At 36.4% G+C, this 14,248-nt stretch overlaps 2 protein-coding genes across 4 annotated transcripts in view; both read left to right on the top strand.

Moving 5' to 3' along the window:
* Nucleotides 1-5,330, top strand: part of prkag3a (protein kinase, AMP-activated, gamma 3a non-catalytic subunit) — a 6,940-nt gene extending 1,610 nt beyond the window's left edge. For 2 of the 3 annotated variants that reach the window (XM_024294302.2, XM_024294301.2), the window contains exons 4-12: nucleotides 2,026-2,107; nucleotides 2,201-2,259; nucleotides 2,857-2,917; nucleotides 2,998-3,052; nucleotides 3,134-3,260; nucleotides 4,300-4,465; nucleotides 4,547-4,584; nucleotides 4,668-4,814; nucleotides 4,891-5,330. In XM_024294302.2, coding sequence (XP_024150070.1) covers nucleotides 2,026-2,107; nucleotides 2,201-2,259; nucleotides 2,857-2,917; nucleotides 2,998-3,052; nucleotides 3,134-3,260; nucleotides 4,300-4,465; nucleotides 4,547-4,584; nucleotides 4,668-4,814; nucleotides 4,891-5,007 — 852 coding nt within the window. In that variant the 3' untranslated portion in view covers nucleotides 5,008-5,330. The remainder of the gene's footprint in view (nucleotides 1-2,025; nucleotides 2,108-2,200; nucleotides 2,260-2,856; nucleotides 2,918-2,997; nucleotides 3,053-3,133; nucleotides 3,261-4,299; nucleotides 4,466-4,546; nucleotides 4,585-4,667; nucleotides 4,815-4,890) is intronic. The other variant, XM_024294303.2, reaches the window with a different exon arrangement.
* A 251-nt stretch (nucleotides 5,331-5,581) lies between these two features.
* Nucleotides 5,582-14,248, top strand: part of retreg2 (reticulophagy regulator family member 2) — a 10,664-nt gene continuing 1,997 nt past the window's right edge. The window contains exons 1-8 of the mRNA XM_024294306.2: nucleotides 5,582-6,320; nucleotides 6,837-6,940; nucleotides 8,346-8,376; nucleotides 8,513-8,642; nucleotides 8,716-8,800; nucleotides 9,976-10,107; nucleotides 12,056-12,150; nucleotides 13,253-13,388. Of these exons, the coding sequence (XP_024150074.1) occupies nucleotides 6,067-6,320; nucleotides 6,837-6,940; nucleotides 8,346-8,376; nucleotides 8,513-8,642; nucleotides 8,716-8,800; nucleotides 9,976-10,107; nucleotides 12,056-12,150; nucleotides 13,253-13,388 (967 nt within the window). The 5' untranslated portion in view covers nucleotides 5,582-6,066. The remainder of the gene's footprint in view (nucleotides 6,321-6,836; nucleotides 6,941-8,345; nucleotides 8,377-8,512; nucleotides 8,643-8,715; nucleotides 8,801-9,975; nucleotides 10,108-12,055; nucleotides 12,151-13,252; nucleotides 13,389-14,248) is intronic.

Here is a 14,248-nt window from a genome sequence, read left to right on the forward strand (position 1 = left end):
TATTTTAGCATTATGCTAGCTGTTTTGTCAAAATTGGGCTTTGTTTTAATAAAGTATTTTAGGCTAATTTTGAGTGTAGCTAATATTTTACCATTATGCTCTTTTCTGTAAAAATAAGACTTAAAAAATGTTCTGTATGCTAATTTGATGTTTTGCTAATATTTTAGCATTATGCTAGCTGTTTTGTTAAAATAAGACTTTAAAAAAGTTATGTATGCTAATTTGTAGTTTAGCTAATATTTTAGCATTATGCTAGCTGTTTTGTCAAAATTGGGCTTTGTTTTAATAAAGTATTTTACGCTAATTTTGAGTGTAGCTAATATTTTACCATTATGGTCTTTTATGTAAAAATAAGACTTAAAAAATGTTCTGTATGCTAATTTGATGTTTTGCTAATATTTTAGCATTATGCTAGCTGTTTTGTCAAAATAAGACAAAAAAAAGTTCTGTATGCTAATTTGTAGTTTAGCTAATACTTTAGCTTTATGGTATCTGTTTTGTCAAAATTGGGCTTTGTTTTAATAAAGTATTTTAGGCTAATTTTGAGTGTAGCTAATATTTTACCATTATGGTCTTTTATGTAAAAATAAGACTTAAAAAATGTTCTGTATGCTAATTTGATGTTTTGCTAATATTTTAGCATTATGCTAGCTGTTTTGTCAAAATAAGACAAAAAAAAGTTCTGTATGCTAATTTGTAGTTTAGCTAATACTTTAGCTTTATGGTATCTGTTTTGTCAAAATTGGGCTTTGTTTTAATAAAGTATTTTAGGCTAATGTTGAGTGTAGCTAATATTTTACCATTATGCTCTTTTATGTAAAAATAAGACTTAAAAATGTTTTGTATGCTAATTGACGTTTTGCTAATATTTTAGCATTATGCTAGCTGTTTTGTCAAAGTAAGACTTTTTTTTAAAAAGTTTTGTATGCTAATTTGGTGTTTAGCTAATATTTTGGCATGATGCTAGCTGTTTTGTTAAAATAAGACTTTTTAAAAAAAAAAGTTATTTAGGTTAATTTGTAGTTTAGCTAATATTTTAGCATTATGCTAGCTGTTTTGTTGAAATAAGACTTAAAAAAGTTATGTATACTAATATGGCATTTAGCTAATACTTTAGCTTTATGGTAGCTGTTTTGTCAAAATTAGACTTTTTTAATGCAGTATTTTAGGCTAATGTTGAGTGTAGCTAATATTTTACCATTATGCTCTTTTCTGTAAAAATAAGACTTAAAAAATGTTCTGTATGCTAATTTGACGTTTTGCCTTTATTTTAGAATTATGCTAGCTGTTTTGTTGAAATATGACAAAAAAAGTTCTGTATTCTTAGTTGGCATTTAGCTAATATTTTAGCATTGTGCTAGCTGATTTGGCAAAATTAGACCTTTTTCTACTTTTTTTTTTTTTTTGCTAATTTTACATTTAGTTAATATTTTGTCAAGCTAACAGCTTAAGAATTTTTAGCTATTCATTTCAGCATTTTCAGCTCTCAACTCTGGCATTTTCAGAAGTCCAAATTCAGCTTACAGCACTCACACTTGCATTATTGCTGGTAATGCATATATCTAGTTTTCTTTCCTTTAAAATTGAGCTAAAGAGTTAAATAATTTGTAGAACTAGCACTTTAAGTGTCCTGGATCTTCTTTAAACTCCACTTTTTCAGTTTCAATAGAGGAAAGAAAGAAAATTAGAAATACTAAGACCCAAAAAAAGTCATTTTAGGAAGACTTATGGTATGGATGAGTTAAGAAGAAAATTACATGCTGGAAATTTTTTTTTTCTTTCAGATTCACTGAAAAAAAGTAAAATTTGGACTGAAAAGACATAGAAAATACAGGATGTACTGCTGCTGCTATTATTAGATCTGCTCCCTCTTGAAGAAATCGTTCTCACTTTTCCTCAAAAGCTAGTTTTCCCAACAAATCCAAGTAGAGAAACCTCCTGCCTTTAGCTCCGCCCACATACACCTTTATTCACACCTGTAGGGAACAGTCATGACCATGACCTCCGACTTCCTCCACCTCTCAGGTGAAGACGGCATTCTTTGCTCTGGTGGCGAACGGCTTAAGAGCTGCGCCTCTGTGGGACAGCAAGCTGCAAAGGTTTGTGGGTAAGATTTTTAGTTCTAAAAACACAAACAAATGTCTCATTTTGATACAGTAAAAGCTATAAACTTATTTGTTTATTATTATTCTTGCTGCAGGAATGTTGACCATCACAGATTTCATCAACATCCTTCACTGTTATTACAAATCCCCTTTGGTGAGTCTGGATAAAAAGATAAATATAGATGTTTTTGTGTTTTTCCCACAGTTGTTATTTTAAAACTATAAATACTAAACTACCATCAATCATGAATTTCTTGTGGGAATGTTTTTATTTATTTAATAGTTTGGGATTATTTTACAGCTATTATTTTTTTGTATTTTCTTTTTGCTTTTATTTTGAAATATTCTGTTTTTATTTAAATTCTCACCCTTTTTTTAGCTATATATAGTACTTACAGCCAATATTCTGTTTACAAATGTTATTTTTCATCTTTTGGTAATGTTTTTTTGGTCATTACATGTATAATTGAGATCAGTTGAGCTGTTTTTTAATCTAATTTACTGGGTTTTTAATGAATTTGTTTCTGTTTTGCTTATTTTTACTTTTTATTTGTTGTTTAATATCACGTTTAAGTCTTTTTTTCTCTACATCCATGTGTCCATAGATATTTATTTAGCTATTTTTAGTGTTGAGATATTTTTGCTTCTTTTTTCGCAGTTTTTTGATTAAATTATTTTCTCATGTTGTTAGGAATGACACTATAAACATGTTTGCAAGCTTCTATTAATATGTTATGCTTTCTACATGAAGGTCCAAATGTACGGACTGGAGAGCCACAAGATTGAAACATGGAGAGGTGATTCCTTTCAAAGTAAATGAGCAGCACAGATAGACCCCGTGATCTCTGCGTTTTTGCTGAATCCACTTGAGCTCTTCTCATGTTCTGTCCAGACGTCTACTTGTGTTATTCCAGTCAGTGTCTGGTCAGCATCTCCCCAGAGGCCAGGTGAGCTCAGAGGCGGCGTGGCGCGGACTCTCACCTGTTTTCCCCGATGACGAGTTTCATTTTTTCGTTTTCCTTCTGCAGCCTCTTTGATGCCATCTATTCCCTGCTCCGATACAAAATCCACCGGCTGCCCGTCATCGATCCGGAGTCGGGGAACGTCCTGCACATCCTCACCCACAAGAGAATTCTCAAGTTCCTCCATATTTTTGTGAGACACCATAGAAATGTGGCTTTTTTATATAGATTCTAAGCTTTTGAGCTCCATGAGCTTTTATTTTGAAATTTTAGAAGTTGCTACAACCTGTAATACAGTTCCACTCTTTTAGGTTTTAAACTCACCACCAATATTAGCATTATTTAGGTTTATAATTAAAGCATATTTCTCTTTTAAGCTAATTTAGGTTTATAATTCCATATTTTTCATATGTCCTTCTGCTGTGTCGATTGTTTTACCACTAGATTTAGAATTAAAAACAATAAGATCAAATACAGACATAGTGAAAATGTGATGCATGAATCGGTGGCTCGAGCTGAACAAAACAATGTAACACACAATATGATTTTATTAGGAATGTGGGCGTGGCTAGTAATAAAAAAACCTCTGTTGCTAAGGAAATCCAAAAATTTACTTTTGCCGATTCTTCTAAAAATGACATCAATATGTTCATCACCACCAGTCGAGCAAAAAATAAAATGGTTGCTATGGAGATTGACCAACAGAAAAGCCGCCATTTAAAAAAAAATTCATGAATTTGGTGCAGCTCTGACCAGGGTTTATCACTAGGATCTATTTGACATTTTTAGATATAAATAACTGCTTTTTAACTATATGATTATGATCATTCTGCTGTCTTACATTTTTCCTGTGTTAATCAATAGGTGACTTTCAGCTTTAATTTAGCATCATTGTTCAGCTTTCCCTCACTTTTTTTAAGCTCCCTTAATATTTCAGCAGTAATTTTCAGCAAATACTCCATTTATTCACAGATCTTTTATATATTATACATCATTTATGTCACTATTGATGGCTTCTTAAACTATTTTTGGTTAGCTTTGTAACCCTTTCTTGATCCAAATTTGCATTTTTCTTACCTTTTTTTTTTTTGGCTAGAAAAGAATTTCATCCCAAATGATAGGAAATAAAAAAGCCAAACATCGCAAGTAACCACTAAGGATTCCACAGACTCTTGGGTGAATTATCAGAGTTTAAGTGAAGTCTTTACTTAAACGTTTTCGTTTTGTTCCAGAGGGAAAAGCTCCCCACACCCGGGTTCATACGCCGGCCGATCCAGGAGCTCGGGATTGGAACCTTCAGCAACATCGCCACGGTCCAGCTGACGTCTACCCTTTACGATGCTCTTTCCATATTTGTCGAAAGGCGGGTGTCTGCACTCCCTGTAGTGGACGGACACGGTAGTCTTCCTCTGGTTGTTGGTTTTATTCATGAGCTTTTAAGAGGAATCCTGTTTGAGGGTGTTTGCCTCTTCCTCTCAGGTAAAGTGGTGGCGCTCTACTCCAGGTTTGACGTCATTGTAAGTACTGTGGAAGAGGCTGTCCTAATCTGGGTTCTGAATCGAAATCTGTTTTTTTTTTTTCCCTTTTGGTTCCATTGTAGAACCTAGCTGCCCAGAAGACTTACAACAACTTGGACATGACGATGCAGGAAGCCGTCCACAGGCGCACCTGTTACGTCGAAGGTGTGATAAAATGCTACCCCCACGAAACCTTGGAAACAATTTTAGACCGCATAGTCAAAGCTGAGGTTTGTGTTCTTCTGGGATTTATCTTTTATTTTAAAATAAATTCTCACACAGTTGTTGTTTTCCTTCTCCTCTCAGGTCCACAGGCTGGTTCTGGTGGACTCGGCAGACATGGTCAAAGGCATCATTTCTCTGTCTGACCTGCTGCAGGCGATGGTCCTAACACCTGCAGGTATCGATGCACTTTTGTCCTAAAGGGGTTTTGAGCCACCCTGTTTTCCCTAATTTTAAGTAAAAAAAAAAACAAAACAAATTTGTATGGAGCCAGATGTGAATAAATGTTCAGATTTCAAATGTTGATTAGCCTTGTGTATATAGTGTTATTCTGTATTTTTTTAAACTGACCAACTTCCTGTAAACATTAGGATGTCATCAACAAAGAATTTCTTTTCAAAATAAAATGGAGTGACATTTCCCTGAGGGATATTTGAAACCTCCTCATGAAATGACCATATTTTGTTCCAAGTGATTGATTTGTTTCTCAATATTTTTGTAATAAAATTACATTTGTGAATGCATTTTTTATTTTTTATTTTTTGTCTGATAAATAAATATCAAATTGTCTTTATTTATGCATTTTTTAAAATTTGTATTTATGACAAAAAAAGTTAAATTGTCTATTTAAAAAAAGATATCTGTAAATTTTACGTAAAATGCAATACCAAATCTAACCACTTGGTGGTACATTGAGACTCTGTCGTGTTGTTACTGTAAACAAGGAATCACGTGACTATTTTTTCACCGTCTTCCCACATCTGCATGGTTGTTAAAGTTAGCGGAAATCATAGGCGGAAGTAGATGTCACTTTCAAAATAAGACATCCGAAACTTTCTCAAAATTCGACTTTTTTTTGCATTTTATAACATTTTGTGGCAAAAAATGACCTAAGCATATTTGTTTGTTCTATTTCAATTCTTACAAAATAACGTTTTTGGTAGAACTCATATTTATAGTAATCTATTTTTTTCAATGCTGCTTTCTTTTTTTTAATATTTATAGCAATTTCGGATTTTTTTTCTCTTCATATAAAAAAATATATATTTTTTTTATTTTAGTGAACTATAGTTCGCAAAACTGTATTCTACCCGGTGATGATAACTTCGCAGCTTATATAAATTAAATGATTGCCCGTGTTTATTTTATTTTGAAAGACCCAACCGGAAGCTTGAGTTTAATAAAAACCAATGGTACTTGACGCTCAGCTTTCCTTACACCCCGTGATCTCCAAAACAACATAACAAAGTAGGGGCAAACATGGCTAGCGAAGAGGAGGCCACAAGTCGCCCCTTGGTTCCCTCCTCTTCGGTCGGCCTGGAGGATTTATTCACCGCCGGGGCGTCGGAGCAGGCCAGCGGGGACGGGGACCCGGAGCTCCAGCGCCTGCAGGAGCGTCTTCAGGCTTGGCTGTCGCCGTACGACTCCCTGCTGCTGTGGGCGCAGAGGCTGCTGGTCTGGGAGAGGCCGCTGTACAGCATCTCCGCCGTCCTGACGCTCAACACGCTGTTCTGGTAAAAGTCGAGTCCCGTCATGTTTCGCGCTAGCTCCGCGGCTAACTCCAGCTAGCATATTACGAATAAATGTCAGGATAATTTAGCTAATCCCGCGTCTGTAGCCTGATGCTAACCTAGCTTACCAGCCACTTTAAATGGAAACATTAGGAACAAAACCAGGCTTCATGGGAGCCAAAAAACGAACAATTCCTTCGTAAAAGTGTCGGTTTGTGTTCATTAATGGACTGTCATCGTAAATGAAGTAAATATTCGTTGGTTATAAAAGTGGGAAATTTACGTCAAAACCAGTTTTATTTCCCACCACAAATGGTTTCACCCAAAGGTTGAAAGTGGTACGGTCCAATTAAAGGTGAAACTGTCATTAGAAGGCTACGAGCTCCCACAAACTATGGATTTCCTGACTCAGCTTTAGTTTACTTAGTCATCCTAGCTGTTCCTCCTCTTGCATCATGTTGTCTCAAAGCCAGAAACTGTTGGAAAAATGTGGTTTTATTTCCTGGTTGGTGTCCACAGGCTCCTGTACTCCACCTCCCTGCGGCCGCTCTTCATCCTGAGCGTCTCTCTGCTGGGACTGATGCTGCTGGAGAGGTGGAAGCCCAGGTTACCCACCATCACAGGTAACTAAAACTCACCTGCGCCGCATAAAAAGAAAGCAAGTAGTCTGTGTGCTTTCCAGGAAAAAGTCCCAATTCATCTTTAACTGCGCATTTATAGCGTTTAGTGCTGCCATGAATTATTATTTTAACAGTCGACTAATCACAGATTATTTTTTCTGATTAGTCAACTAATCGGTTCATGTGCAAACTGGGTGTAAAGCACACATCTTAGCCATCATTAGCTTTAAACGAACTTAAAACCAGATGTATTCACAGCTGAATTTGGCCGCTGAAGATGGTAGTGACAATAGCTGAAGATGCTGAAATTGATAGATAAAATTGCTGAAGCTGATGGCTAAAATATTAGTTAAATGCCAAAATAGCCTAAAAAGCTGGAAAAAGCATAAGTTAGCCAAAACAGCTAGGTTGCAGCTGAAATATTAGCTAAACTTCAAAATAGCCTAAAATAGAAAAAGCCAAAATTATTTAAAATAGCATGCATCTAGCCGTAATATTAGCTAAACTGAAAATTAGCCTAAAAAACTAGAAAAAAGCCTAAATTAGCCAAAACAGATAGGATGAAGCTGAAATGTTAGCTAAACTCCAAATTAGCCTAAAAACTCAAACAATGCAAAATTAGCCAAAATAGCTAGCATGTGACTAAAATATTATCCAAACACCAAAATAGCCCAAAAAAAATAGAAAAATGCTAAATTAGCGAAAAAAATAGCTAGCTTGTAACTGTTATATTAGCTCAACACAAAAATAGCCTAAAAGCTAGAAAATGCTAAATTAGCCAAAATAGCTAGCATGTAGCTGATATATTATCTAAATTCCAAATTTCAATAAAAATGCTTAATTAACCAAGGTAGCTAGTATGTGACTAAAATATTATCCAAACACCAAATAGCCTAAAAAAAACTAGAAAAATGCTAAACTAGCCAAAATAGCTAGCATGTAACTGAAATATTATCTAAACACCAAAATAGCCTAAAAATGTTAAATTAGCATTTAGCTAACATATTAGCTAAACTCCAAAACAGCCTAAAAAACTAAAAAAGCCTAAATTACCCAAACTAGCATGTAGCTGAAATATTAGCTAAACTCCAAATCAGCTTATAAAACCTTAATAAATATCAAAATAGTTCAAAAAGCTAGCAGAATTCCATTATAACTTTCAACTTCACTACATTCTGACTCCATATAATATTAAGTAACGACTAATATTCGATTAGTCGACTAATTGTGGCAGCCCTAGTTTAAGCACATGCTAACACATGATTTTAATATACGATTAGTCGTCAATTATTCGACTAATCGTGGCAGCCCTAATATCGTTCAAAATCTTTAAATCTTGATTACATTAACAAACGGATTTCTAAAAAGAAAAATGTCTGAACTTTTTCTATTTATTTATTTTCTGCAGTTCAGCACGTAGAGGCTCCTCCCATACAAAGGTGTGTCATTCATGAATATTTCCCAGCATCCTTTAGTGGTTTATCGTTATATTAAATTCTCTGCACATTTAGAGTCTTTTTTGTGGTTTCAAACACTGTAGAGTTCAGGATTGTGTTTCTGTTTTGCTCGATCCAGTGAAAGCATGAGTTCGGAGCAGCATCTGCTCACCGTTCCTGAGCTCAGCCACCACTTGGCGGAGAGCTACCTGACCAGCTGCATGTATCTGCAGGAGATGCTGCAGTTCAAACGCCAGAACCATGGAAAGGTACGACTGAGAAAACACCAAGCATGAGCCTTCTCATTTAACTCAGATGTTTTTCTTTCAAATGTCTCCTCAGTTCTGTGCGATGATGTGCAGCGGCTCCTTTGTGTTTGCTGTGGTTGGACACTACGTACCTGGAATCATGATCTCCTACATTATCGGTGAGTCACTAAACGCCACGGACGGGTACCGGTCTGCAGACAGAAAAATAGACAAATGCACTAACTTGCAATATTTCAGTTTTGTTCATTACTAATTTAAAAGGAAGTTTTATTTTGAAAAACGACCAGATTCATCCGTCTATGACTCACTTTTGACGCATGTGGAGTCGCTCGGTTTCTCGAAGCGTAAATTAGAATCCCAAAGACAGCAAGGAAAAACAGACATTTTAGAAAGTTTTTTGGGGGGAGCCGAAGAGGAAACAGACGATGAGCCTTCGACTTCAAAATAAGAGAAACCTGGATTTAAGTTGTTCCCACACACCCAGGTTTGCACAGAAAACTGACTTTCTAAAGTTGCAAAGATGCTGCTAATAAAGTTTAATTTACATTTTTTTAGTTATTACACTTTAAAAGTCCCACGAGGGTGAAGTTGGCATTAGGTTTGTAGCTTCCAAAATCATCACATTTTAATGGGTCATACACAAAACAGAGTACGAAGATTTGATAAAATAAAAGCTTCTGATTTGTGAAGCCTTATCAGCAGGACATTTTAAGATATATTCAATGGCAAAGTTAAAGAAGTAATCTTATCACAGAAAGTACGCAATGAAGAGTTATTTAAAAACAAAACTGGATTAATCTTGAAAGATAACCAGAACTTGAATTAAATTCTCAATGTTAATGGCATTTAATAAACAAAAAACTGTAATTTTGCCTTCATTACATTTTTACAAATCATAAAAAAAACTTCTACAAATTAGCAACTTTGTTGTAAAATATCTTCAAGCAGTTCAGACTTTTTTTTTCATGTGTAAGCATTTTAATTTGAAAAGTCAATTTTACAGAATCTTAAAAATGTAACCCCGTTTCAGCTTTATGTTAATTTTTTTATCCTTTACCTTTAATCTTCAAGCTGGAAGTAAAAAAAATAATAATGTATTTTACATTTTCAGAACTTAGTTGCTGGAGTTATTCACCATTTTTAATTTAAACGAGATAGCTGATTTTCAAAATAAGACAAAAACTAGAAGCAGTGTTGATAGTAGAGATCAGGTACAGCCTTGAACCAGAACTTTAAGTTCTAATCTTATTATTCCATCATTTTGTGACCCTGTTTTAAAATAATAAGATGCTTTCATGAGTTCTATCTGTTGTTTTCTCTCTGGGTTGGATAGTTCTGAGTGTGCTGCTCTGGCCGTTGGTGGTGTATCACGAGCTGATCCAGAGGATGTACACGGGCCTGGAGCCCATCCTGATGAAGCTGGACTACAGCATGAGCACGGAGCACCGCAAGCACGACAAGAGGAGTGAGTGTGGAGACTTAAGCGTCGTATTCAGGCTGCAAAAACGAGGTTACAGATGAAGCTGTGCAGCGCTCAGAGCGGACTCTTCCTACTGAGAAGATCCTTTAATTCAAAAGTGTTTCCGCTGCAATTTTGCGAAAAATGTCTATTTCAATACGACCCAAAAACCACCTCCTCTAAGCATAAAGACATTTTTTTTTAGATTGTTGTTTCCATTAACATTTAAACTGCCTCCTCAACCAAATGGTGGTTAACATTTAGAAAACATGTTTTTCAAAAATAATCATTGTGTGTATTACTCTTCAAGGTACGGAGCAACAAAAGGGACATAGAAATAAAATATGAAGTAAAAAAATCTAGTTACTGACTGATGTGCAACAGAAGTAACGGGTTCACACCAGTTAGATTTTTTTTTAACTGCAATTTTTAAAAAAAACAAACATTTTTTTCAGTTACTCTCTGGTGCACACCAGTTACTCACCAGATTGTTTTTTTCTAAAAATTGAAGTAAAAAAAATTGAATAACTGAATGTATTTTTTGGCTTTTTTTTACTTTAATTTTAATTTTTTTAATTTGATGTCTCCGTACCAAGGCAATAAGCAACAGAAAAAATGCCCTTTATTGGGGGTTGTTAAGGCTTAAGAGAATTTACCGTACTATCGAAAATCCAATTTGCGACAATTCAGATTTAATAAAAACGAAGCTAAAGAAAGACTCTGAAAATCTGGAACCATTTCAGAACAATTTAGAGGCCGCAGGAACATAATTCCATATAGAACCTCCTGCACTCCCGAACAGAGCAGATCATTACTGACAGAAGAAACCAGATCCGCTCCTCAAAGTCTGCCTCTATCAGACTCACCACTGACGCTTTAGAAATTCAAAAAAACAGATTCTGTGGAGATCTGAGGCTTAATCTGCTAATGCTGTTTTTTGAGTTTATAATATTCTAAAGTATGTTTAAATTGAAACACAAATATTTGGGTTATTGTGAGCGGGGAGGACCAAAAGTTCCTTTTGTGTTTCACGGTTCTATTCAAGTCAAATGAAAGCACCACGATGTTGTATATAATAATGATGCTGTATTTACGTAGTGCACGTCACAAGGAAAAGAGCTGGAATGTAAATTTTATTTCATGATTGACATTTTTAGGCGCTTAAAAAAATGTAATCGCAATTTTTCACAAAAGCTGCAGAAAAAATCCTAAAAATCTGCCACCAAATCCTGGAGGGTCTGTCTAGAGACGAGGTTTAGCTTCTTAAATCATCTATTTTACATTATTTTAGTTCTACCTTTTTTATTATTGTGTATAAAATATTTAATGTCTCAAATCGGCTAAAAGATAAAAATGTAAAATGTAGCATTTATTCTATGTATTTATTTACTGCTGATTTTTCAATAGAACTATAGTAACATTAATGTCCTTGTCGTCGTATCAATAAAGTTTTATTCTATTTTTTTAAGCTCAAACGATCTTAAATGTTGCTGTGTTTAGGATCAGTTTCCAGAGCATTTAATCTGTTTTTCAGTAAAATAAATAAATAAAAGAATCCCATACTATTAAGCTTCCACTGCCGTGCTGTAACATTGACTTCACCAGTTTTTAGATTAAATGTTTGTAGTTTCCTGCTCCTTTACTCTTTTAGTGCTGAGTGTTTTCTTTCTCTTTCACTTTCAGTTTGAGTCATATCATGTTTTCAGCAGCTTGTGTTGCTCATGTCTGCCCCCTACTGGTCAAACCGACCATAGACCTGTTTTTAATCATCTCCTAGTTACTGTAACAACATTCAGCTCTTAAAAATATCTTCTCTTTGACGATTACTGGACCAGAATCATCCTGCTATGTCAAACCCGTTCGTCTTGCTTTGTCGCACGGCGTGGAGGAGAACCCGCCTCCTCGCTCGTCCGGGGGGAGGAGCCTTCATTTCTCCCGTTTGTGTTCACGGCAGAGGTGAAGAAGGAGGTGGAGGACGGGGACGAGCCCAGCGCAGAGACGGAAAGCGAGAGTGAGAGTGAGGAGGAGCTGTCCTGCTTCGCCCCAACGGTACGAACAGGCACAGAAGCAAGGGTTTGTGGGAGTTCTGCTGGGATGTAAATGATGGAGTGCAGCGCGATGATGAGTCAGGCGTTTTAGAGGTCGGGTAAAGTCAAGTTTTTAGGGAAAGACAGAACTTATGAAGACAAAAAAGAATAAATTAATTGAAATTTTTGCCTTTAATCGTTTTTATGTTTTAATTTTATTGAGTTTTTGATGATAGTTGAATACAATTTCCTGCAGCTGAACACATACAGAGCATGTTTAATAATTATTTTTTAAAGATTTTGTACATGTTGTAAAAAAAAATCAGTTGTATTTATTTTTTCACCAAAAATTTCCTTAAAAATTACAGTTTGGATGTTAAAAAACTATAATTTCTTTAAAAAGATTCAAGCAATTTAACATAAAGGTGTAAAAATGCAATAAAACACAATCTTATTTGGCTTAGTTAGAGAATTCCGATTTAGACACAAATAACTCATCAAAAGTAGCTCCATACCACCATTACACCACCGCCATGCCTGACAGGTTATTTTCTCAAATGCTGGATCAGATCACAGGTCTTGGATCTACACGTTCGTCCGTTTCCCAATCAGATTTTTTTTCCTGCGTTTGTGGCTTTCGGATCTCACTGTGGAGCTCTTTTTAAAAAAAATAAATAAATAAACCCGACTGATAAATGTTGACGTTTTTCTTCTGTTCTTGAACTTCTTTAGATTAATTATTTCTTCTTTTTCTGTAGACCTCAGTCTGTCAGTTTATTGATAAATCAAGCAGAAAAATGTTTATTTTAACTGATATTTAATGCAAAAAATGTTTGGTTTGCCTCAGTTTTGTGAATCAGAAAGAGTAAAATAATTTTATATATCAGAGTTTATGAAAGGTTAAGTAAAAATAAATAACAACATGCATTCTATTTTTATATTTAGAAAACTGTAATAAAATGTGTCCACACGTTTAATTTACTAGTTAATATAATGTTTTAACATAAAAGCGTGTATAATTTACTGTTGTTGAGCTTAGATGAACGAAACCGTTTGACAAACGAGCAGAGGGGATTGTTTCCTGTTTGTACCTTTATTTTGAAAGGGCTTGTGTTTGATTCCAGGTGGACGTGAAAACCACGGCTCTGGCGATGGCCATCACGGACTCGGAGTTGTCGGATGAAGAGGCGTCCATACTCGAGAGCGGCGGTTTCCCAGTTTCCAGGGCAACCACCCCCCAGCTTATCGACATGTCGGAGGGTAAACGATGAAATGAAATGTGCTCACCTGTCCGGCCTCACCTGTTCACTCCCGTCTCTCCACTCTCACCTGTCCAGCCTAACCTGTTCACTCTCACCTGCCCACTCTCACTTGTCGAGTCTCACCTGTCCGGCGTCACATGTTCACTCTTGCCTGTCATCTGTTGAGTCTTACTCTAGCCTCGCCTGTCGAGTCTCATTTGTCCAGCCACACTCACCTGTTGAGTGTCACCTGTCCAGCCTCACCTGTCGGGTCTCACCTGTCTGGCATCACAGGGTCCATTCTCGCTTGTCCACTCTAACCTGTCGAGTGTCACCTGTCTAGACTCACCTCTACAGTCTCACCTGTTGAGTGTCACAGTCTCACCTGTCCACTCTCTCCTGTCGAGTCTCACCTGTCCACTGTCACCTGTCGAGTCTCTCCTGTCCACTCTCTCCTGTCGAGTCTCACCTGTCCACTGTCACCTGTCTTGTCTCACCTGTCCACTGTCACCTGTCTTGTCTCACCTGTCCACTGTCACCTGTCCACCCTGACCTGTCCACTCTGACCTGTCCACTGTCACCTGTCGAGTCTCACCTGTCCACTCTCTCCTGTCTAGTCTCACCTGTCCAGTCTCACCTGTCCACTGTCACCTGTACACTCTGACCTGTCCACTCTCTCCTGTCTAGTCTCACCTGTCCACTCTCACCTGTCGAGTGTCACCTCTACGGTCTCACCTGTCCACTCTCTCCTGTCTAGTCTCACCTGTCCACTCTCTCCTGTCGAGTGTCACCTCGACGGTCTCACCTGTCTTGCCTCACCTGTCGGTCACTTTTTGTGTTGCAGACTTGGAGCAGGCGAGTTTCCACGGCGACCCAGAG

This window comes from Oryzias melastigma, linkage group LG2 (genome assembly GCF_002922805.2).
Source record: "Oryzias melastigma strain HK-1 linkage group LG2, ASM292280v2, whole genome shotgun sequence".
In the NCBI taxonomy this organism is placed as follows: Eukaryota; Metazoa; Chordata; class Actinopteri; order Beloniformes; family Adrianichthyidae; genus Oryzias; species Oryzias melastigma.